Source organism: Artibeus jamaicensis, unplaced genomic scaffold, assembly GCF_021234435.1.
Source record: "Artibeus jamaicensis isolate MK-2021 breed Jamaican fruit bat unplaced genomic scaffold, CSHL_Jam_final contig_432, whole genome shotgun sequence".
NCBI lineage: Eukaryota > Metazoa > Chordata > Mammalia > Chiroptera > Phyllostomidae > Artibeus > Artibeus jamaicensis.
The window spans coordinates 13,656,996-13,682,523 of record NW_026521828.1 but is presented as its reverse complement, the minus strand read 5'-3'; the positions used below and the strand labels follow the sequence as shown (position 1 = coordinate 13,682,523).

The 25,528-nt window shown below is 45.1% G+C and overlaps 1 protein-coding gene across 3 annotated transcripts in view; it reads left to right on the top strand.

Moving 5' to 3' along the window:
- The window catches only part of ABLIM3 (actin binding LIM protein family member 3), a 108,799-nt gene that overhangs the window by 29,273 nt on the left and 53,998 nt on the right, over positions 1-25,528 (top strand). For all 3 annotated transcript variants that reach the window (XR_008391759.1, XR_008391760.1, XM_037161880.2), the window contains 2 exons: positions 13,634-13,771; positions 21,680-21,863. Coding sequence is in view for 1 of the 3 variants with exons in the window: in XM_037161880.2 (XP_037017775.1) it covers positions 13,634-13,771; positions 21,680-21,863 (322 nt within the window). In the remaining 2 variants the exon portion in view is untranslated. The remainder of the gene's footprint in view (positions 1-13,633; positions 13,772-21,679; positions 21,864-25,528) is intronic.

Below are 25,528 nucleotides of genomic sequence, written 5' to 3'. Positions count from 1 at the left end.
GCGAGTTCTTCCCCTCACCGAGCCTCAGGGCTGTATCTGTAAAGGCAGGAATGTGGATGACATGGGGCAGAAGGTGCCCCATGTCTTGATCCCTACTTTGGGGAAAGAGGGGGTCACAAGTAGGTGACATGCCAGGCCCTACCCACTGCAGCTTTTTGGGCTCTAGATGTCAGGATCACAACTCCAGTGCCTGCGAGCACCTGGCAGTGCAGGAGAGAAGCTGGCCAGGGGTGAGGCCAAAGGAAGAGGCAGGAACCATGGTGATCTGGAAGGATTTAAAAACAAACACCAGGCCACCCAAATAAAGAATGGGAGCCACATCCAATGGAAGCAGCCAGTCTAGGGGCTTTCCCTGAACGTCATCATGTGTTCGCATCCTATGCACGGTTCACAGTGGAATCAATGTAACCTGGAGGCCATGTCATCATTTCAATAAAGAGTTCGTAGCTTTACCAAAAAAAAAAAAAAAAAGTGGAGTCCACTTCCGCCAAGATGGAGGTTTAAGGTGGATGTGCCGTGCCTCCTCACACAACCAAGTTTAGGGACAACTAAATATTAGCATCAGAAAACACAACCAGAACACGGAAAACTGAACTTTTCGGAAGTCCGCTAACAACAAATTCTTTGGCCTGACCGGTAAGGGGTGAAACCGGCGTCGGGTGAGGAGTTACAAAGGAGGGCTCTATCGACCCGGGCGCGGAATCCAGACCCGCGAATCCAGTCGCACGGGTTCCAAACCCAGGATTGGACCTAGTGAGCGACCGAGCAGCCCACCGGGTGAGCGACTACGGAGGAGTCAGTGGGGAGGCGGTGGCAGCGAGTTGACTGTGGTTGCCTGGTTGCACGCGGGTGAGGGAGTGAGCGCTTGGACCGGCGGCGGCGGCGCCATTTCCCCGCTCTGACCACGCCCCCATATACAGCGTCACAACCCAGCGACCTGGGAATCCAAGGCGCCGCTCCTCCCACTTAAAGGGCCAGAACAGACCAAAAATGTCGCAGGGAGACCTCAAAGCCCCAGAGATAAATCTAAGTGACGAAGAAATAGCAAATCTCTCAGACGCACAGTTTAAAACACTGGTCATCAGCTTCCTCACAGATCTGGTGGACTATAGCCACAAATTAGAGAAACATATGAAGGCTAAATTAAGGGAAATGAATGGAATTCCACAGGAAAACCATAGAGATGAAAAAAAAACTGGGACTCAAATCAATGGAGTGGACCAGAAGGAAGAAGAAAAAAATCATCAAACAGAAAGGAATGAAGAAATAAGAATTCAGAAAAATGAGGAGAAGCTTAGGAACCTCCAGGACATCTATAAACGCTCCAATATCCGAATTATAGGGGTACCAGAAGGGGGAAAGACACAACCACCAGTGGAAAAACTATTTGAACAAATAATAAAAGAAAATTTCCCCAATCTGGCAAAGGAAATAGACTTCCAAGAAATCCAAGAAGCCCAGAGAGTACCAAAAAAGTTGGACTCAAGAAGAAACACACCAAGGCATATCATAATTACATTAGCCAAAATTAAAATGAAAGAAAGAATCCTGGAAGCAGCAAGAGGTAAGGGGACAATCACCTACAAAGGAGTCCCCATCAGGCTGTCAGCAGATTTCTCAAAAGAGACCTTACAGGCAAGAAGGGGCTGGAAAGAAATATTCCAAGTCATGAAATCTAAAGACCTACAACCAAGATTGCTCTACCCAGCAAAACTTTCATTTAGAACGGAAGGACAGATAAGGTGCTTCTCAGATAAGACCAAATTCAAAGAGTTCATCATCACCAAGCCCTTATTATATGAAATGTTAAAGGGACTTATCTAAGAAAAAGAAGTTAAAGAAACATGAACAGTGAAAGGACAACAAACTCACAGTTATTAACAACCACACCTAAAACGAAAGCAAACTAAAAGGACAGCTAGATCAGGAGTGGAAACATAGAAATGAAGATCTCAAGGAGGGTTAGCAACAGGGGAGTGGGAGGAGGAGACGGGGGGGGAGAAGGTACAGAAAACAAGTAGCATAGACAGTAGATAGAAAATAGATGGGGGGGGCAAGAATAGTATGGGAAATATAGAACCTAAAGGACTTGAGACACATGGACATAAACTAAAGGGGGGTAATGGTGGGGTTGGGGGGGCAGGGTGGAGGGGAATGAAGGGGGGAATAGAACAACTGTAACAGCATAATCAATTCAAAAAATAAATAAATAAATAAATAAAAAAGAAAGAAGACCTGGCTGCCCTGGAAAAAAAAAAAAAGTGGAAACCTCTAGATGTTTGCTCTATGCCCTCCACTCTGGTACTGAAAACCTGTAGGTCAAGGGGAGCCCTGGTGACAGCTGATGGCCTTGGATTTCCCCATGATATATCAGGGCTTGATGGCCTGTCAGTCTCAGGAAGCGAACATTGTATAAGTATTAAAACTTCTGGCGCAGAGGCCAAGGGACTGAGTCACTCGCGGCACGAAGACAATTGCTGGTTTCCTGAAGTTCCTCTATTTCCAGCATGGTTTCCAGGACCCCAGACAAAACCCAAAGAGTGTTTTTCAGATAAGCTACAGAGATACTGGAAAGGGTGCCACAAGCCCCATGCGAGGCAGCCCTATTCTCGCTGCTGGGGTGCTTGGGCAGCTCCCCTTTGTTACCTCATGACCTGCTGGGCAAGAGGAAGACCTGCTGGGAAGGCCCCTCAGAAGAAAGAGAGGGGGGACTTCCGCCAAGATGGAGACGTAGGTGGAGGAACCACCTTGCCTCTGTGCACAACCAAATCTAAGAACAACTATTTTTAACAACAATCACAACCAAGCCACACGGAAAATCGACAATACGGAGTCCAAAGACAACTAATTACTCAGCTAAACCGGTAAGAGAAGCGAAACCAGCAGCGCAGGTTAGCAAGAAAAAATTCCCGGGTGGTGCTCCCCGCCTTGCGCGAGCAGCCGAAGGCGCTGATCGCGAGCTAGCTATGGGAGCGCACAGGGAAGAGGCCCGGCGGGCTGTCTGCGGTCGGGCCCGCGCATCTGCGTGTGGAGAAACTAGTGAGAAGGGAAGCCTGGGCAGGGCAGCAGGCTCTCACAATTCCGATCGGATAAACAAGCCCCGGGCGAGTGGTGTGACTGGACGGGCTGGGCTAGCGGAGAGGACTGCCATTGCTCCCTCTCTGACCACGCCCCCACACACAGCGTCACAAACCAGCGACCTGGGTCACAAGTCCCGGTAAACAACTAAGGCTTCGCTCCGCTTACTTAACAGCACGAATAGACCAAAAATGGCTCTAGGACAACTCAGAGCCCCAGAACTGATAGATCTAAGCGATGAAGAAATAGCCAGTCTTTCAGATGCACAGTTCAAAACACTGGTTATCAGGATCCTTACAGAACTGGTTGATTTTAGTCACAAATTAGAGAAACATATGGAAGCTAAACTAATTGAAATGAATGGTAATACAAAGGAAAGCAATAGTAATGGAAAGAAAATTGGGACTCAAATCAAGGGAGTGGACCAGAAGGAAGAAAAAAATGATCAAACAGAAAAGAATGAAGAAATAAGAATTCAGAAAAATGAGGAGAAGCTTAGGAACCTCCAGGACATCTTTAAACATTCTAACATCTGAAGTATAGGGGTACCAGAAGGGGGAAAGGCACAGCCACCAGTGGAAAACTTATTTGAACAAATAATAAAGGAGAATTTCCCCAATCTGGCAAAGGAAATAGACTTCCAGGAAATCTAGGAAGCTCAGAGAGTACCAAAGAAGTTGGACCCAAGAAGGAACACACCAAGGCACATCATCATTCCATTAGCCAAGATTAAAATGAAGGAGAGAATCCTAGAAGCAGCAAGAGATAAGGGGACAGTCACCTACAAAGGAGTTCCCATCAGACTGTCAGCTGATTTCTCAAAAGAGACCTTACAGGCAAGAAGGGGCTGGAAAGAGGTATTCCAAGTCATGAAATCCAAAGACCTACAACCAAGATTGCTCTACCCAGCACAGTTTTCATTTAGAATGGAAGGACAGATTAAGTGCTTCTCAGATAAGACCAAATTCAAGGAGTTCATCATCACCAAGCCCTTATTATATGAAATGTTAAAGGGACTTACCTAAGAAAAAGAAGATAAAAAAGATGAACAGTGAAAGGACAGCAAACTCACAGTTATTAACAACCACACCTAAAACAAAAGCAAACTAAAAGGACAGCTAGATCAGGAGTAGAAACATAGAAATGAAGATCTCAAGGAGGGTTAGCAACAGGGGAGTGGGAGGAGGAGAAGGGGGGAGAAGGTACAGAAAATAAGTAGCATAGACAGTAGATAGAAAATAGGGGGGAGGGTAAGAATAGTAGGGGAAAATACAGAATCTAAAGAATTTGAGACACGTGTTCATGAACTAAAGGGGGAAATGGTGGGGGAGGGGTATGCAGGGTGGAGGGGAATGGAGGGGGGGAATAGAGCAAATGTAATGGCATAATCAATAAAAAAAAAGTGAAAAAAAAAGAAGAAGAAAGAGAGGAAAGTGATCCTCTCCTAGGCCCAGTGGTGCCCGTCTGAACCCTAATTCTAACCGGGGCGTGAGGTGTGGCTCCAGGAAAATAGATTAACCTCTCTGTGACCCCAATTCCCTGTCTCTAAGTAGGGGTCACTTGGTGTCTGTCCCCTGGAGTTGTTGTAAGAGTGAAATGAGATGATAGGTAGGAAGCACTTAGCACAGGGCCTGGCATATAGTCGCTGCCCTGTCCACGTTAGCCGACTAGCTGCTTTTACGGCTCCTCAGTGCCCCTGCCCCAGGGCTTTATAAAGGTGGCATAAGAGAGAACAGAGGCCAGAGAGTACCCTGGGGGCTTCCCCGTCAAATCTTGCCTATTCCTCCGTCATTATTACACAGTTCTGTGTATCAGATTCTTAAACCCCATGACGAAGTGTAGCAAGATGATATTTTTGAAATATTAGCTGGTATTTCCTTTACCCACCCTTCTTGCCACCTTCCCTCTATTCAGTGAGTGAGGCCTCAGGGCCAGGATGGGCAGCAGAGGATAGAAACAAGAGGGGTTGCTTCCTGGCTTTTCAGTTTCAGTAGTCTGTGCCCTGAGAACAGGAAGGATTTATTACAAAGCTAATATTCTGGAGACAACCTCAATTAGAGAAGGCAGAAAGGGCTCCTTAACTCCCGCTAACAAAAAACGATTCCCTGGCCCAGAGATGGGGAGGGGAGCCTCGGGGGAGGAAATGAGAACACGGGTCTGTGTGAGTCCTTAGAAAGAGGCCCTGCGCTGTGCCGGGCGCACCCCCAGGGAGCCGCAGCAGGGTCGGGCGGGGGCAGGCTGGCTGGAACTTACTTTCTGCTGGTCTTGAAGTAGGAACTAGTTAAGTTATATGAAAGAAACGGGTTTTTTTCATCTTAAAGTCTTTCATTGAATGCAATCATATATACCTTTCTTTTTTTTACAATCATAAGATTGATGCAGAAATAAATGAAAAATTAATTCTATGGCATTATATCTGCACAGCAAAATGCAGTTCTCCTTTTATCAAGTGAATTCACACAAGCAAAGACTGCCTCGCTCCTATCATGGAAGGTGGCTTGGCTTCCTTGCCTGTGACGCCCGCAGTGGTGAAGGGCTGTTTGGGTCTAGCCCAGATCCTTCTCGCTGGAGCCACAGCATGGCAGCTGGCTGTCAAGCAACAGCAGGCTGTCTGGCCAAGAGCGTGCCGTTCTGACACATGTCCTGACAACACACTTCTGGAGAAGGGAGCATAAGCCATGCTGCCAACGGTGCACCATGCCGTGGAACAGGCTGATGAGCCTGTCAGACAGCGGCTGTGGAGGAGCTTCTGTTGCAGCAGAGGTTTCACAATGTTGTCTTGGGGTGACAGACTGTGTTAGTGACCTGCTGACACAGGAAACTATGGCCAGGCCAGGGCCATCTGTGCAAGGACCAGGGAATTCCCAGGGTGCTCCTACCTCTGCTTTGCTGCAGCTGCCAGCACCTGCAGAGCCCACCTCTCCCAGGGACCCAGCATGCATGCCTATCAGGCTATACCTGCTGGCGCCAGGGAAGCCGCTGGAGGCAGGGCCTTGGGGTGGCAATCACAGCCTCTTCCTCTGCCGTAGATGCCAAACGGCCATTCCCAGTTTCCTGGTCTGCACTGTAGTGTCCTCCATCATCATCCTACATCTTTGTGAAGTATATACACACACATTTTTAATCATCTGGATAATGGATGGAGGATTACTGTTGGCAGAAAAATTAGATACCCCCTTGAGCCTCCCCCATGCCTACTTCCTCCCCAGAGGCACTTTTGTGTGGCAGACAGTGGAGCTTAGCAATGAGAACACAGGTTCTAGAGTCAGTCTGCCTGGGCTCGGATCCCACCTCTGCCATTCACTGACTGGGGCCTTGCCCAAGTGACCTCAGCTCTCTGAGCCTTGGTTTCTTCCGTGAAATATGGATAATAATAATATCCCCTCAGGAGTTATGAGCACTCAGTGAGATGACATATGCAAATGGCTTGGCACAGTTCCCAACAGTAACCACTCTCTAAATACTACATCTTATTCTTCCAGACCTTTCCTTAAGCAGATACCCCTCCTACTTCTGCATGCATGACTCCATTAAACCCTACTCTGCTTCTGCATCTTGGAATGCTGACTCCCCAACCTGCCTACTCTATTGTTAAACCTTATGTGACTCCATATCTATGGCGATGTAGTCTTTCATGGATTCTCTCCCCACTCTTCCATGGCCTTGGGACCCTGCACCAGCCCAGCTGCCCCTGTAGGTTTGCCCTGTCTTTCATTGTATTGTTTAGAATAGGTGCCCTCATGCACTGATGCAAACGGAAATTTCTGCATGTGCTCAGATGAACCCCTTCTCCCTCCTGGACCTCAGCCTTCTCATTTGTTAAGTGAAACCATTGGACTCATTTAATTTATTTTTTAGTTTACTCATCAAGTATTTATTGAGCACTTATTATATGCCTGGTACTGCGGGTGCAGCAGCGAACAAGACAAATGTGGTTCCTGCTGGCCTATCGATCACAGTCCAGTGTGTAGGGAACCTCCCAGTCCCTTACTGCTCTAAAAGCCTGGTTCTAGGTATGCACAGGATGAACACAGATGTAATGACACACGATGACATGTGCATGACCCTTAGAGGGTACCAAAAGCAGCCCTCAGTGTCTCCCTCTCAGAGTTTTCAGAAAAGATTACTCACTTAGTTTAACCAAGCACACCCAACAAACACTCGAGCACGTCTCTCTGGAAACAGCAGATGTGCCCAAAATACACCACCCTGGGACCACATAAATCATAGCCTGTCATCCCCACAACAGGAAACACCGCATCACACATTTCTATGCAGGAATATCAGCAGCATGTCAGCCACCCACCCCTGCGGCCCACAGAAACCTATAAACAGAGAGCGCTCAGAGAGAGGGGAGAAGTGGCTTAAGGCAGTGAATGAGCTGCAGCCAAGGGGCGTTTTCTTGGCAGGCATCAAGGAGAGAAAACCTTTGCCCAAGATGGACTGGTCCAAAAATGGATTTGACAGTGTTCGAGCCACGCTCAGTAGCAAGTGGTAGGGGTAATTTGGAAAGAATTCCTGCTCTATATTGGAGGTAGGAATGCACAGCTTCAGAGGTCCTCTACTTAATTATTGCTAATATTTAAGGCCAAGCTCATGCCAGGCAGTGTACCAAGCACTTTTATATAATTTAATTAATGTAATACTCACAAATGACCTGAGTTATTCCCACCCCAGACATGGGCAAACTGAAATGGGTACTACACACTTAATTTGCTCAGGGTCACATAACCACAAGGGGCGGGCGTGGAACACACAGCCAGCCCTCCTGACTGCAGCATCCACACCATTAACCTTTGTGCTTGTGCTTCTCACCCCTCCAGCACTGGGTCCCACGTCTCTGTGTTCTTACTACAGCAAACAGGATCAGGGTCATGGGCCATGATTCAATTCCAAAGTCAAACGCCAGATCACTCTGGGTAACTACTTGTATATACAGACCCCACCCTAACCTTCCTGGCTGGCAGCTTTCTACCTGTGAGATGCCTGGGTTCACACTGCAGTCTCCTCCTCTGTGTTTACCAAATCCCTGTGAACACACCCAGCCTACTTGGGGCTCTAATGAAGCGGTGGGAAGCTGACGTGTGGCAGCTGCCGCACGTGTGTGTTTACCTGGGCCCCAGGCTGTCGTGCACTCATTGCTGAATCAGTTCATTCTCTGCTTGACTTTCGCCGTTCAACCAGAAGCCCCACTGTTTTTATTACACTTCGAGCCAATTATTCACAGTTTTTATACTGTCTCCAAGTCTGTTTCGTCACTCTTTTAATTAAGCATAGTGTAGATGCTTCTACCTTTTAAAGATTAGTTTAAAGAAAGCTCTATTAGAATGTGGGAACATTTTTATCTCAAGGTCAAGTGACCCTCAGGGGAGGAAAAAGTATTGTGCAGGCACCACATCAGTAAAGAGAATGTAACTTAGGTGATATTGTTTAGGAGAGAGAAAGTATGCCATTATCTGCTTTTAAAAGTGACTAATAAATCTGAACATACAACACAGTTAGTTTAAAAGTGAGATTAGTTAGTGGAGAGAAGAGAGTGTGGAAGGAGAGAAAGAAGCACAGGAAAAGGATTCAGGGAGCCCGAATCAATTTTTAATTGGAAGGAATTTTATAAATCATTGTGTCCAATCCCCTCAGTGACTGCAGAGGAAATCGAGGCCAGGAGAAGTTTGATGATTTGCCCAGGATTATAAAACTAGGTGACCGCAGAGAGAGAACTGGAACCCAGGTCACCCCCGGCTCTACCTATGAGAAAGACACAGGAGATGAAGGACCGAGGGAGGGAGGAAGAGCCAGGTGGAGGAACTGGATGCTGCACACGCCTCCTGCTATGCTCCACTCACCAGGAGGCCCGTCGGCCCTCCCCTTCCAATATGTTGTTGTGCTCCAGCAATTTTAAATTACCTTTGTAGCATTTGGGGGGAGCTCTGCTTGCAAATCAGTTATGGAATTAAACTGTATTTGCTTTTAGAATGCTAAAGATTTGATAGGCGTGTAAACCAGGACTTTGTTTCAAACCTTTAATTTTTAATCTCAGGCATTGACCAGCTGATATTCTGTCTTAAAAATTATACTGACAGCCATTGCTGACTGGTTTGCTTGCTTTTATTCTTGGAAAGATTAAGATTGTTCAGTCCTGCAGTGCCTAAAATTTTGCCATTAAAAAAAATCAGTATTTCACTGCTCAGAATCTTTTGTTTCCAGATCAAATTCAGGATGGGGGAATATCTGTGTAATGGTTCCCACTGCAAATTATTTTTTAAAACTCTTCAGGGGTTAAAAAAATATTTAAGTCTGAGGTGGAATACCTAAATTAATGAGTACCTGTTATTTTTCTACAAATAGAATTCAGGCAGGTTTAATTTATTTGCCTGTTCTCAGTGCCTGGTGTTCCACCTGTGAAACTCTAAGGCTTTGGTGTTCGCTGTGGCAGCCCCTGGCCACATGCGGCTTCTTAAGTGTAAATTTACATTAATTAAAATTAAATAAAATGTAAAATTATGTGCCTCAGTCACACTAGGCAAATTTCAAGTACCCAATGGCCACAGTGGTGACAGTGATTGTTACACTGGACAAGGCAGATGTAGAACATTTCCATAACTCAGGAAGTCCTACTGGACAGCACTGCTTACAGACTAGCAACCGGAGGGGCTCTCCTGGCTGCCCTTTATTGGCCACGTAACAGAAGCCAGGGATTCCCTGCACACATATTAGAAATATACCACAGGATCCATGTGTCTAAGCTGTCTAACTTCATGGATTATTTCACAGGTGAGCAGAGCTAATGTCCTTTGAGGCTATGGCTACCCTCAGGTATTGCTGCAAAGGATAGGCAGATCCTAACACATGAGGCAGTTTGAAAATTCATGTGTAAGTCAACTTAGAATTCAAAAGATGTTTGAATCATAAGACAAATGTCATAAATCATATGACTTTCTGAGATGAATCACTTAACACCTTCTGAGATTAAAAATTAGTAGAAATAATAGCCAGCAGATAACCAACAATAAAATTCTAGTGTTTCAGGGTAGGGGAAGGTTATTGATTGGTGAGAAGAAAGACATCCTCCATACATACCTACACACACAGAATTAAGTGGCTGATTTAATTAGCCAAGGATACAAAATCTTACTGGAAATGAGGTGGCTTCCGAGCAGGAGCAGATGTGATATACCTCAGCATGGCTCCCCTTGACCCCCACAGTTCCTGCCTGTACTGTCTGAAGAGAAAAAGGTCTTCACATGTCTGAGAGCTCACGCTGCTACACTGCTGCCCTTGTATAATCACCACTTACATCAACAATCCAAAAGAGATCACACCAATGATGCATGCATTTCTGTCCTGGCACTTTTCACAAACATCAGATACTTGTGGGTTTCCGGTCACAGTCAGCATCACCAAAGCAGTACCCTCATCCTGGAGGATGCAACAAAGTCAAGGCCAGGGACGCCGGCAGTAAATGGCCCCAGAAAGCCCACCTTCCCAATCCATACCCTCACTCTAATCTTTTGCCTTTTTATCTGCATGGTTCAAAGGCTCAGTTTTCACTGAAGACCATGATCACAATTCATTTCCCCAGAAAATCAATCAGGAAAAAATCTAACCGATCTTGGAGGTTGGTTCTTGAGCAATAAGTCAGTTGAGTTAGAAGAGGTAGATGAAAATTTGTGGAGTGATTCTGGGGGCACTTTTGGATACTTTTGAGAGCTCTGATCACCGATGATGATTGTACTATTTGTTCTTATTTTATTTTCAGACTCGCAGCTTTGTCTCCCTCAGCAATAGAAGACCGCTGCCCTGCCCAGATAAACAGGGTCATATTTTTCTCACAAATTAGGGGGAGAGGGGAGAATAAAATATTTTCCAAGGATGTTGAGCAGGAATCAGAAAAAGAAGAAAAGGAGATAGGACTAAAGAGAACACTTGTGGACATTCTGGGGAGTCAGGAAAGATTGCTCTGAGCTGTGGGGAGGACAGGATGGTCAGGGTACCTGTGGTCAGGGACCACTTAAAGCATGTTTTGAAATGCTTTATGTGTATTAATCAATTTAACAAGTTAACTCAACTTAGTTAACTACCTGACTCATTTAACTTTTGTCTTAAGTTTCAAACAGGAAAACTGAGTTGACTAAGGGGCATGAACCCCATTAGAGAAAGACTGTGTGGGTATTATTCTTCCAGCTCAGACAGCACAGTCATCAGAAGCATCAGAAGCAGCAGTCAGGGCTAAGGAAGTGGCTCTCCACCCTACAGCACATGTGTGATTCAGGGTCCCTATAAGTGGAAGATAATGGAGAGTCCTACTTTCCTGCTTCTTGTCTTTTAAAAAATGAGGATGGATTAAGTTGGTCACAGAGGTCATCTTTGAAAACCTAAAGAAAGCTATAGGAAAATGTACACAACACCAAATTTTATATTTAATTAAAGAGAAGTATTAAACCCCAGGTGTATCGGTCAGGATATGCTACAGTAAAAAAAAAAAATTAGAAATGTTTCCTTGCTCATGATAGATGTTCATCATGGACTAGACTGATTCCTTAATCAGGGATCTAAGCTGATGCATCCTGCACACTACCTTGGATATCACTGGATGCCGCGCTATGGGGAAGGCAATGTGACAGATTGCACACTGGTACATAGGGCTTTTAATTGGTCGTGACACACAACTGCTGCTTACATTTCATTGCCAGGCAAGTCACCATGTGCAATGCTACACGTGCCTAAAATAACAGATTCAAATTTCAGTGAAAAGACATAACAACTACCACACCAGGCCAAGAGCCCCTGAACCAGGTGATCTCTAAGTTCCTTTGCAGTTCACAGTTCCCATAAGTCCAGAGTAACTTACAATATGAGAGTTTAGACAGTAAGTCTACATGTCTAAATGGTAGACACTATGAAGGGATTAAGAAGGAAAGATTAATAGTTACAAAATAGTCATGGGAATGTAAAGTACAGCATAGGGAATATAGTCAATAATATTGTAAACTTTGTATTGCCAGGTGGGTACTAACTAGAATTATCAGGAGGATCACTTCGTAAATTGTATAAATGCATAATCACTATGCTGTACATCTGAAACTAATATACAATAATATTGAATGTCAAAAATCAGTGTAACACCCATGTCTCATTCCTAATTTTTGTCTCTGCTTCAACTTAGGACCAACTAGAGAGAGTCAAATGTGCACCCCTAACCAGTCAGTCACACAGGACCCCACTTGTATTTGGCCACCTAGAACTCCCCAGGCCCATAGGGAACACCTGGCTCCTTCCCTCTTCCCACCAGAAAGCTTGCCCACTCCTCCGCCTGCCTTTCGGTCTCTACCAAAATGCCAGCAGTGGAGGCCAGCTCCCAGTTATTGAGAGCTCTGAATAAATAGCCTTTGCTCTTCTATAAACAAACAAATAAGCAAACAGCAATTCCTGTGATCAGGTGGTCATCTTTATAGCCAGGACAATAGTGAGCCTTCCCCTAATAGAGTATGAGCAGAAGTTCTGAGACTACTACTTCCACTCTGAGTGAGAATGGAGTCACGGAGGCATTCTCTCCATGGTGCCACTGGGGTCTGCCTACAAGAGAGAAAACTTGATTCCTCACCAGCATGGCTGTCCCAACAACTTACACATGGCAACGCTGAACCACACAGCTGCCAATGTCCCTCCCAATGCTAAGGTTTTTGAGTTCTAGACAGGTGCCTACCATGATTAAATCCCAGATGACCAGATTTTAGAATGGTCAAGCAAAATATTACCTCAGGGAAGGGAGAGTTAGAAAAGCAGCCACAAGAAGGTCAAAGCAAGAGCACAACAGACTCAATGGGCCAGAAGAGCTGTTATACGTAGTGAGATGCTGCCCACTGAGCTCCACCACTTGTGGCTTCAGCCCCTTCACATTTCTGCCACCTCTTCCCTTGTTGACATTTTCTCAATGTTATGGAAAATGCCATTCAAAGGCACCTTTAAGATGAGTCCCCTTGCCAACCTTCTTCCAACCAGAGTGCCTCCCTTTGTACCTTTCATAGGAAGCTGGCACTACCATTGACCACACTCTTTTCCTAGATGTGAAAACTGGGGTATGGGGGGGATGTATCTTGCCTAACAAAAAGGCCCACTGGAAGTAGTGTCAGCCATCCAGTTCTTTGAAACCCACAGGTCAATTGCAGGACCCAAACCCCCTGTGAGAAGTTGGGGTCCTGGCCTTGATCCAGAGATCACCCAAGAAATGGTGTTTCTGGATTATTTCCCTTGAATTGTTCTAGTGCCTGTTTTTTCTTCACTTTTGAATTTGGCCTCTATCATTGCAAGGAAAGTATATGCTCACTCATAAGTCTCTGCCTGTCTAAAGAGGTTTAGGCACTCACATCTTAATGTCATCACCCTTCTCATGATGCCTTAGATTGGTGTATTCAGCCTGGTGATATAGTGAAGGTACTTTGCTAATCCTTTGCACCATTTCCAATTTTTCTTCAAGTTAAGATTATAATGTCTTAAGGAAGACTTTTTAAAGAATGAGGGCCTTCTGGATGGTGAATCTCTTTATTTCTTTCTGCAGTTCCTTATCAGCAGAGTCCTTACAATCCCCGGAGCAGCTCCAACGTCATCCAGTGCTATCGATGTGGAGACACCTGCAAAGGGGAAGTGGTTCGTGTCCACAATAACCACTTCCACATCAGATGCTTCACCTGTCAAGGTAGGAGGCCCAATTTCCTAGCTCCTTTCTCAGATTCCTGACCATGCTCCCACCCCAGGGACATGCCACAGAGATAAGGCAGAACAAACAGAGGCAGATGAGTTATTTGTAAAGAGTGAAAGAGACTTTCCTTGAGCCTGTTATGATAATTCTTCCTTAAGTGGTGTGGTGAGAAGAGGGAGGGAAGTGGACAGGAAGTGTTGGGATGTGGAAGAAGGAGGGAGGCTGGTGATCCCAGGGTGGAAGTGGCAATCCTGCAAGCTTACCTAACGCTTCTTAGAAGAATCCTGCCCCGTGCCTAAAAATCAGTTTGAGAGTGAATGAAAGATTAAGTGGTCCTGCCTAAAATTTGACATGGCTCTGAGGTGAACATCTGTTCTATGAAAGTGTGACAGTCCTCAAAGGTTAACTTTAACAGAAGAGAGGGTACATCTTGACTTCAGTAAGGTTTGTAATTTGGGGGTGGATGGAGGTTGGGTTACCTCTAATCTTTATGGCTTACCTGTGGCTAATTTCTAGAATCCTAGACATGACTGAGCTAACAATTCCTAAAGAAGAGGGTTAGCTAGCAGTAGATAGTAAGAGAGACTCAGTTGAAGAGCCCAGAGACACCTCTGGCCCTTCCTCAGTGTCCCTGACTCTCCACCTCCCTGTCTTGAATTCATTTTCAAGCATCTTATTCCACAGAGCAGCCATTCTGATGTTGGATTGTCCTGTGGGTTTGACCCAAAATCTGTAACTTTCACCTGATGGTTCTAGTTTTGTCTTTATGAAGTTTGATGAGCACTTTGTGTGTGCTTTTTCTTGTCACTGCCCTTCACATACTGGTAGCTAGATCTTCCTCATGCCCCATTATGTTGCATGTCCTTAAATCACTCCTCATTTGAAATGATTCCAGTTTGTATCATCATTCCAGAGTCTTCCTTGATCCATTCTGCCCAAAACAGACCCCAGCACTCAAGGTCTGCCATACAGCAAGCACTGCACTGATGTGACTGATACTTCCTGAGGAACCACTCTGCACCATTGATGTATATTGAATTTAAGATCAATTAAAATCCCCAGGTCTTTTCATTTTAGTGACTGCTCCCAGCCATGCCTCATGTATCTGAGATTGACTTCCTCTGCCATTGAGAAAAATTTCTTTCCTTGGGGTCTAACTGGACTCAGCACTGAGCTTCCCTAATTTTTCTGTGGAAGCAAATATGGGACATGTTTTAATTGCTGTGGTTTAAATTTTACATTGAGAATTTTCAAACCTCTTTAATGCAAGCTGACCTACAAGAGTATCTTGGTGAGTGACCATTTTTACATCACCCAAAATTGAGGTCAGAACAAAGGTAAAGACAGCAGAATTGTTACAAGGAGGTTTGAGATGTGACTCTGCAATTTTAGTCTTTTTAAATATATTTTATTGATTGTGCAATTACAGTTGTCCAATTTTCTCCCCTTCACTCCCCTCCACCCTGCACACCCCCTCCCACCCACATTCCCCCCTTTAGTTCATGTCCATGGGTCGTACATGTAAGTTCTTTGGCTTCTACATTTCCCATACTATTCTTACCCTCCCCCTGTCTATTTTGTACATACCATCTATGCTACTTATTCTCTGTACCTTTTCTCCCTCTCTCCCCCTCTCACTCCCCTGTTGATAACCCTCCATGTGATCTCCAATTTTGTGGTTCTATTCCTGTTCTAGTTGTTTGCTTAGTTTGTTTTTGTTTTAGGTGTGGTGTGGTTGTTAATAATTGTTTGTTGTCATTTTACTGTTCATATTTTTATATTCTTTTTCTTAGATAAGTCCTTTTAACATTTCATATAATAGGGGCTTGGTGATGATGCACTCCTTTAACTTGACCTTATCTGAAAAGCACTTTGTCTGCCCTTCCATTCTAAATGAAAGTTTTGCTGGATGGAGCAATCTTGGATGTAGGTCCTTGACTTTCATGACTTGGAATACTTCTTTCCAGCCCCTTTTTGCCTGCAAGATCTCTTTTGAGAAATCAGCTGACAGTCTGATGGGCACTCCTTTGTAGGTAACTATCTCCTTTTCTCTTGCTGCTTCTAGAATTCTCTCCTTCATTTTAATCTTGGGTAATGTAATTATGATGTGCCTTGGTGTGTTCCTCCTTGGGTCCAACTTCTTTGGGACTCTGAGCTTTCTGGACTTCCTGGAAGTCTATTTCCTTTGCCAGATTGGGGAAATTCTCCTTTATTATTTGTTCAAATAACTTTTCCACTCGTTGCTCTTCCTCTTCCCCTTCTGGTACCTTTATAATTCAGATGTTGGAATGTTTAAAGATGTCCTGAAGGTTCCTAAGCCTCTCCTCATTTTTTTTGAATTCTTGTTTCTTCATTCTTTTCTGGTTGGATGTTTCTTTCTTCCTTCTGGTTCACACTGTTGATTTGAGTACCAGTTTTCTTCCCATCACTATTGATTCCCTGTACATTTTCCTTTATTTCACTTAGCATAGCCTTCATTTTTTCATCTAATTTGCAACCAAATTCAACCAATTCTGTGAGCATCCTGATTACCAGTGCATCTGGTATGTTGGCTATCCCTTCATCACTTAGTTGTATTTTTTCTGGAGCTTTGATCTGTTCTTTCATTTGGGCCATTTTTTTTTTGTCTTGATGCACCTGTTACATAGTGAGGGACAGAGCCTTAAGTATTTATCACATCCTGCTTTGGGCAGCCCACATCCTGCTTTGTGATGCTGTATGTGGGCAAGGGGTCTGAGAGGGAACAACGGCACTCGCTCCACTCTCTACCAGCTTTCAGTAACTTCCCCTGCTTCCCACAAGCAAATTGGGCCCTTCTGGTGCTGACTATCAGCTGTGTACATTCTAGGACCCTGTTGGTCTGTCCAATGAACTCTCCTATGAGGTTGGGAGTTTCTCCTGCTGCCAGCTCAACCCTCACAGGTATTTGATCAGTGGTTTGAGGCTTTATTTCCCAATGCTGGAGCACTGGGTTGTGTGGTCTGTCTTGCTCCCTTATTATTCCCCCTGGTTTATCTGTGTGTGAATGTTGGACCGCCTGTTCCACCAGCCACTGCCATAGCCTCACTGGCCAGCTGTAGCCTTACATCTCTAGCTCCACAATTCAGCACTGGGTCTGTCAGCCACACCTTGCTGCGAGTCCTCTCTGAACACCCGTCTCCTCCCCTCCTACCTGTCTGGATGAATGTTTCTTCTTTAACTCCTTGGTTGTCGGACTTCCATACAGTTTGATTTTGTGTCAGTTCTGGTTGTTTTTGTTTTTAAATTGTTGTCCTTATTTTAGTTGTGCAAGGAGGCACAGTGTGACTACCTATGCCTCCATCTTGGCCGGAAGTCTGCAATTTTAGTCTTAAGGGAGTGTATTTACTACCTTTTATTTATGCCAGGATTCAATAATTCAAAACAATCTTTGAGCTTATAATTCTCTGGGTTAACTGGGCAGTTCTTGTCAGAGCTGGCTCCGCTTGCCTCTCTGGGTCCCATTATGATGACGTGGTGGGCCAGCTGGCTGTGGCTGGCAGGCTGTTGACCTGAGTGGCTCCAGATGGCTCTTCACCCTCCAGCAGGCTGCTCGGACTCCTTTGCGTGGTGGTCTCAGAATTCAAGTGCATAAGCAAAACCTTTTCAAGACTCAGCTTGTTCACATCCCATTGGCCAAAATAAGCCAAGTGGCCAACCCAGATTCATGATCACAGAGAAATAAACTGCCTTTTCTAGGAGGATCTACGGCACCGGATTTCAAGGGTACAAGTGCAGAGAAGGGGAGAATTTGTACTGTATGTACATTTTTACAGTCTATCACAAGGAGGTGGTAGAATCTCTCTTAATGAGAATTTTAAGGAGGGGAAAACAGAGACTATTATATTCAGTGTCAACTTGCTTAGTTAGAGATGAAACAGATGAGAGGATTTTGTACCAGAGATTAGTTACTCTAAATAACCTGTTCATTTGAAAAATCCAAAATCTCTATGAATGTCTTTTACAACTCTCCTAATATGTACTACTATGCTGAAATGAAAGGAAGAAATCTGAAGAGGTGAAAATCAAAAGTAAAAGCAGAAATCCCACTGTGACTGCCAATGCCAGCTTTAATTCTGATGGTTTATGCTAAACCTTGAAGACATTGAACTTTTACCTTAGTGGCTATATGGATCATGGAGATCCTGGCCAAAGTGGGACTCTAACAGGAGGCCTGAGATTTCCCCTTAAAAAACCCCCTCTCAAAGTATAGATAAATGAGAAATAAACTGGCTCTGGAGAAGGAGATGGCACTGAAACACGCCTGTACCAACTCTAGCACTGGGTGGAGGAGAATAAAACTTGTATCAAAATGTTTATCCATAATCCACCCTATATTGTTTGTAGATACATCACAAGTGGTAAAAGTCTACAGAAAAGTGAAGGAATGACAACTCACAGTTTGGAACAATGTGGGAAGGGGCTGCTTTAGGGAGAGGCAAACAGGTTTTCAAGGTGCTAGTAATGTTCTGTTTTATAAACTTGACAGTGGATACCTGGGAGTATATTTTATTATTCTCTTTAAACTATGCATACATATTTTATGTATTTTCTGCATGCATAACATAGTTCACAATTTAAATATTTAAAATACTAGCTAGATCACCCTCAGGTGCCCTTCTAATGCTTAGATTTTGAAATTTCATAAAACTCAGTCTCATTTGCAAAATTGAAAATCAACAGAATTATATAACAATCCTGGACTCTCAGATCTGGATGTGTCCTCAGTTACCATACAGCCCCCTCATTTTACAAATGAGGCAACTGAGCGCCAGAGCAGTGAGGCAACTCTTTCAAAGTCACACGGCACCTGAGTGGTAGGATAGGAACATGGGCAGTCCAGTGACCCGCAGAACAGTCCATTTTCCACTGAAACACACTAGGGCTGTGTGCAGGTCTCCTTTGTGGGCATTTTATTTACAGTGAGCACTCATTCTGGGTTTCCTCAGAGCACTTTTCATATTCTGTCCCACTGTCAAACCATATGACCTGCTTTTTTTTCAAATTGGTAGACTTTATGTTTTTGACTCACAGAGTAACAATGACTTTCCTGGGTATGCTGGTTCTACCTCATTTCCACATGGCACACTCTTTACTGACCTTTCCTATTACTTGGATATAGGGCTCTGTTCAGCCTCAGAGACATCTGTCATGAGGCCAGCTTGTCTTCTATCCCCATGGTCCCCACTGTAAAGTATTTCCAGGAGCCCCTGAGATTCTTATCAATCTTAACATCCTTTCTACCAAAAACTTCCTCCTTTAGCTCTTTGGGGGAAAAGGAGGAACTGACTGTTCCAGGTTTTCTTGTGGCCTCCCGGTTTCCACCGGAGAGGTGGCTTTGGGGGTGGAGTTGGCAGGGGAAACAAAGGAGAGAAGAGAAGGGAAAAAACAGGCAGTGTTTCCAATGAGGTTGTAGGCCATGACCTAACCAATTCCACAGCCATGAAGTCAATTGATCCACCACCTGCACGCCTCAGAACAGCCTGTACTCTGGCCTTGCCTGCCCTCCAGACCCAGCATTGTTTGATGTGAGGAATTTTCATGAAGCTGATGGGAGAAGAACCCTTCCCCACCTCCCACCTCTACCACTACTTTCACCCATTTGCCTTGCTTCTCTGAGGGGGTGGGCACCAGGGGCCTTCAGCTCTACCTCACATTGAGTTTAAAATGTTGAGGCAGATGGTACACCCTGAAGGAAGCTCTCCTTCTCTCTAGACTCACAGGATGTAGTGTCAATGAGCTCAGGTCATTTTACATATAAGTAATCAGAGGCCCAAGACAAGAGAAGGCCAAGTTCACTGTCACCAGAGAGTAGTGACAGTGATGAGACCAAAGCCCAGATGGGCTGACTCCCAGACCATCATGTCTCCTGCTGGGATGCATGGTCCCCCAGTGCTGTGACATCTGGGGCTGCCCTCCTCCTCACTCACCTTGGCCCTTTAAGCCTTCCTCTAGCCTGCAAGGTGAACAAACACTTGCAAAAGATTTCTGGCAACCACCTGGGAGTCCCTTCTATTTTAACCTGGCTGCTTTTGCAGAACAACTTTCCTTATTCAAGATGAGGTGGTATTTACTGGCATGATGTCACCTTTTCCAGGCCAGATCCTCACAGTTACAGGCTTGGAAACTCTGTCTCATTGGTTTCCCCACCATTAATCACGCTCAAGAAAGCTGACTCGTGCTAACAAAGTCATCAGGAAACCAATGTAGAAAACCACAGTGCCTGTTTATTAATGGAAACAAGAGCTGTAACTCTCCATTGTGCTAGTCCACATTGCTCTAACCAGCTGCTTTTCTCCCAAAGGCAATCCATGTAGAAAGTCAACCTATCAATCAGACAGCCACTTGGTGAGTGCACTCAGAAAAGAGAGCTGGTCACAGATCCCAACGGGCTCTCCAGTGGCCTTCCTTTGATTGTTGACCAGCCCCTTCCTGGCCGTCCCCTCCTCACTTTAGCTACCAGATCAATACATTCAGTAGTTCTGGTGGCCCTGAGAGCCATTCAATCTCTCGAAAGAAACTTTGCCTCTCTCTGCTCTGCTCCTAATGTGTTGATTTCTTCACCACTCTCAGGAGGAAATCTCATTTCCCACACTTCTAAGTCCTTTCAGGGAAGAGAGTGGCACATGATTCAGTTCTTCAAACACCTGTGATTATATCCACCTGCTCTTCTATTATCTGCCCTATACATCTTCACATTGTCCACCAAGGATATCCCAAAGACCTAATGAAATACCTCATAAAACCACATTGCCTCTATCCAGAAACTGTCAAGGCAGTTGATCATTTTTGCAACTAAATGATGAAGAATCATTATACCCTCCTCTCTACTTTTGTATACATCTAAAATTTTTTAATGATTTTTTAAAAGTTTTTAAAACCTGGGTGGAAAACCATTCATGACTTCCCAGTATCCCACAAAGCCTAAACTTCTTCAGCTAGACCTGGGCCCCCCTTCAACTGGCCAGGCGATATTTTCATATATTACTGCCCTCCAATCCCTAAAATCACCAGCCCTTCCCCAGCCCTGTCTCCACACAAATATCACTTGTAACTTCTTGCCTCTGTGCCTTAGGTTATTCTGTTCTTTTAAAGTCCAACTCAAATGCTGCCACCTCCAAGAATCCTCTCATGATCCCTCCCCCACAGACCATGCTCCTCCCCACTCACAGAGTTTGCTGCCCGCACTGGCCCATGGCCTGTCATCCACTGATTTATGTTCAACACGGTCTTCTCTCAACATACATTATTAGCTCTTCTCATTTTGGCGATTGTGTTTTATCATTCGTGTTTGGGACCAGATGTGCCCTTTGTAGCTATGACAAGTACAGATTATAATCTTCAAATCATGCACCCCATTGCCATTTTAAATTGAGTCCAGTTGGGGATTCGGGGTACATGGTCCCCATACCGCCATTCACCTAGCACAGAGTCATGCACGTAAGAAGTGCCCAGGGAATTTTTAACTGAATGATTCTTTATCCAATTCATGATACTACCAGCCATGTCACATTGAGTGAGCCACCTGGCCTTAAATTTTTATCCATGTATTGAGAGAACTGTACAACATCAGTGGTCTCAGGCGGTGTGTATCAGAATAAGCTGGAGAGTATGTCAAAATGCAGATACACAGGCCCCAGCCCCTAGGGGTCTGATTCAGGCCCAGGCATCTGCATTTTAAGAAGCCCACCAAGCCATAATGATACAAGTGGTCTTAAGGCCATACTTTAAGGAACACTGGCCCCAAAAACCCATGAATCTGATATGCCACCATTCTCTGGCCACTCATGACCAAGTGAGACACTGACCTTGATCTAACAAGAACCTCATGTTTGCAGACGGTCCCTGGACTCAGCCTGCCCTTGTTTCCTTCCTTGTTTCCTCCAGTGTGTGGCTGTGGCCTGGCCCAGTCTGGCTTCTTCTTTAAGAACCAGGAGTACATCTGCACCCAGGACTACCAGCAACTCTATGGCACCCGCTGCGACAGCTGCCGAGACTTCATCACGGGTGAGGTCATCTCTGCCCTGGGCCGTACCTACCACCCCAAGTGCTTCGTGTGCAGCTTGTGCAGGTGAGTGGGTGGGCAGCCAAGCCAGGTCCTCTGCCTAAGCCCCCAGGGGAGGGAAGAAATGGTCTTTCCTAGGCAGTTCTGGGGCTTCCAGGGCTTTATGCTGGACACTTGGATTTCCAGAATCTTGGGGGCAGAAGGATCCAGCAGGCCAGGGGTTTTCAAACCTTTTAACAGCTGAACCCTTTCTGTCAAATGTGATCTAATGTAAAACACTAACTTGTCCTGCAGTGAAGGCATAGTGAGGACCTGAGCCCCCACACTCAGCCTCCCATCTCCCAGCAAAAGGCCCACTGAGAAGCCTGGCCTCTCAGTACTCAGTCTGGAAACCATGCCTCTGGCCCAGGCTCCCATACCTCAGCCATGCATGCTACATGAACATCTATTTATAGCCTTCCTCCATGACCCTGGCATGTGATCCCACCTCCCTAAGCCTCAGCTTTTTCATCAGTAAAATGGGCATCAAAACCATCCTGACCTTATTGGATTTTCCTGAAGATCAATGCATAAGATGATGCATGCAAAGGTCTTAGCTGAATGACTAGTACGTGTTTGTGTCTGCTTTTATTATTCTTTTCATTATCATAATGATAATCATCCAGCCTCTCAAAGTATCTGATAGGCGAAGGACAGTCAACCCTGCCCTCCTTCCCACCCCCAGCATCCCAGTCACTTGTTAACTTACCTAATGTACATTAAGGGTCCACTGTATGCCAAGTACCACATTAAGGAGAAAAAAAATAAACAGAACCTCAATCCTACCCACAAATATGTTAAAATTTAATGTACTGCTCTGGTTAAGTGATAAGTCCTAAGCAAAACAGGATTGGAATATATATAATATGTATTTTTAAATGGGAAGGGAATTTATAGATTCATTATTCTCCCCATAAAATAACCCTGTTAGTTATCAATTAGAGTTTCTGACTGAGCCCAACAGCACAGTGTGTAAGAAGTGGAATTCATTCATTCATTCATTCATCCATCCACCTCCTAAAACCTGGGCCCTGCATCCTGGATTCGCAGACCCACTGGAGGTTAGCACAGTAGGGTCCATACAGTATAAAATTCTGTCAAGCCCTGTAGAGGTTCAGTGACTCCCCAAGGTCATGCCATGTCTTTTTACCATGAGTCAGTGTCTGAACTATGATGCAAACACTGCCCCAACTCCTGCCCCCCAGCTCACCCTCTGCTGGTCCATGTTGCTAACACAGGGGCAGTGGAGCTACTGGCAGCTCATATCAGGGGTTATGCTCAGAGTCTGTTTCACAGGCATCCCAAACTTCACATGCAAGAGTAGCTAAGTGATGGGACTGACAGTGTGGGGAACCTGAATGCAGTTCTACTTAGCTAGGGAGGAAGGCCATGTATGAGCTTGAGACCTCTGAGCTAAGAGGTTATCTGACAACTTCTAAACTTCCTGGATGGTGTGAAGTTCAGAAGTTGAATGAGTTGTTGAAGTTCAAAAGTTGAATGGTTAGACATACATGGATAAATCAGGTTGGAATGGAAAAAGTCTTTCTGGGGGACTTCCGCCAAGATGGGGGCATAGGTGGAGATACTGTGCTTTCTCACACAACCAAGTTGAGAGACAACAAAATATTAGCAACAGAAAACACAGCCAGAACACAGAAAATTGAACTTTTCGGAAGTCCAATAACAACGAATTCTTCAGCCTGACCAGTAAGAGGGGCGAAACCAGCCGCTGGCGGAGCCGGGTTGCACAGGAAAACTCGATCAGATGGACTCAGGCGTGCAGATCCCAGGTGTGGGGTTGCAAAGGGCCGACCCAGTGAGCCACCTGCGGATCCGGCAAGGGTGAAAGGCAGCGGGTTGACTGTGCTGGCGCATTCCTGCACAAATAGACCAGCGAGGGAGTGGACAGTGAGACGGGACCCAGCAGGTCCCAGTGACGGGAGGCAGCAGAGATGGCCACCATTTCCCAGCTCTGACCCTACCCCCACATACAGCGTCACAACCCAGCGACCTGAGCGACCCTGCCCTGGTGAACACCTCAGGCTTCCCTTCTCACCCAGCAGCGGGAAGCAAGAGAGGGGGACGCCATTTCCCCACTCTGACCCCACCACCACATACAGTGTCACAACCCAGTGACCCCGCCCTGGAGGCCCCACCCCACCCCTAAGGCTCTGCTCCTCATACTTAATGGGTGCGAACAGACCAAAAATGGCTCAAGAAGATCTCAAAGCCCCAGAGCCCATAAATCTAAGTGATGAAGAAATAGCAAAACTTTCAGATGCACAGTTCAAAACACTGGTGATCAGGATGCTCACAGAACTGGTTGATTTTAGTCACAAATTAGAGGAACATATGAAGGCTAAACTAATTGAAATGAATGGCGATACACAGGAAACCAATAGTAATGGAAAGGAAACTGGGACTCAAATCAAAGGAGTGGACCAGAAGGAGGATAAAAACGACCAAACAGAAAAAAATGAAGAAACGAGAATTCAAAAAAATGAGGAAAGACTTAGGAACCTCCAGGACATCTTTAAACGCTCCAACATCTGAATTATAGGGGTACCAGAAGGGGGAAAGGAACAGCCACCAGTGGAAAACTTATTTGAACAAATAATGAAGGAGAATTTCCCCAATTTGGCAAAGGAAATAGACTTCCAGGAAGTCCAGAAAGCTCAGAGTCCCAAAGAAGTTGGACCCAAGGAGGAACACACCAAGGCACATCGTAACTACATTAGCCAAGATTAAAACGGAGAGAATCCTAGAAGCAGCAAGAGATAAGAGGACAGTCACCTACAAAGGAGTTCCCATCAGACTGTCAGCTGATTTCTCAAAAGAGACCTTACAGGCAAGAAGGGGCTGGAAAGAGGTATTCTAAATCATGAAATCCAAAGACCTACAACCAAGATTGCTCTATCCAGCAAAACTTTCATTTAGAATGGAAGGGCAGATAAAGTGTTTCTCAGATAAGATCAAATTCAAGGAGTTCATCATCACCAAGCCCTTATTATATGAAATATTAAAGGGACTTATCTAAGAAAAAGAAGATAAAAATATGAACAGTGAAAGGACAGCAAATGCACAGTTATTAACAACAACATCTAAAACAAAAGCAAGCTAAAAGGACAGCTAGATCAGGAGCAGAACCATGGAAATGAAGATCTCATGGAGGGTTAGCAATAGGGGAGTGGGAGGAGAAGGGGGGAGAAGGTACAAAAGCATAGACGGTAGGTAGAAAATAGATAGGGGGAGGGCAAGAATAGTATGGGAAATATAGAATCCAAAGAACTTGAGACACATGGTCATAAACTAAAGGGGGGGGAATAGTAGGGGTAAGGGGGTGCAGGGTAGAGGGGAATGAAGGGGGGGAAATAGAACAATTGTAATGGCATAATCAATAAAATAAAAATTAAAAAAAAAAAGAAAAAGTCCTTCTAGGGAGAAGGAACGGCTCTAGTAGGAACTACTAACCACTTTGTTCTACTGAGGAAAAATGTAAGCTCAACTAAGTGCCATGATTCTCTCAGTGTTAAAACCATGCAAACAGCCCAGGAGGGCCTCTGGTCCTGGTCCTGGCCAGTCAGTCTGGCCTATGACTGCACTTGACTTTATCTGGTGCAGTGAGCACATGTGTTATCAGGTCACTGGTGGTAGGCACAGGACCCCTCCTGAGAAGAGGTATTGAATTTGTC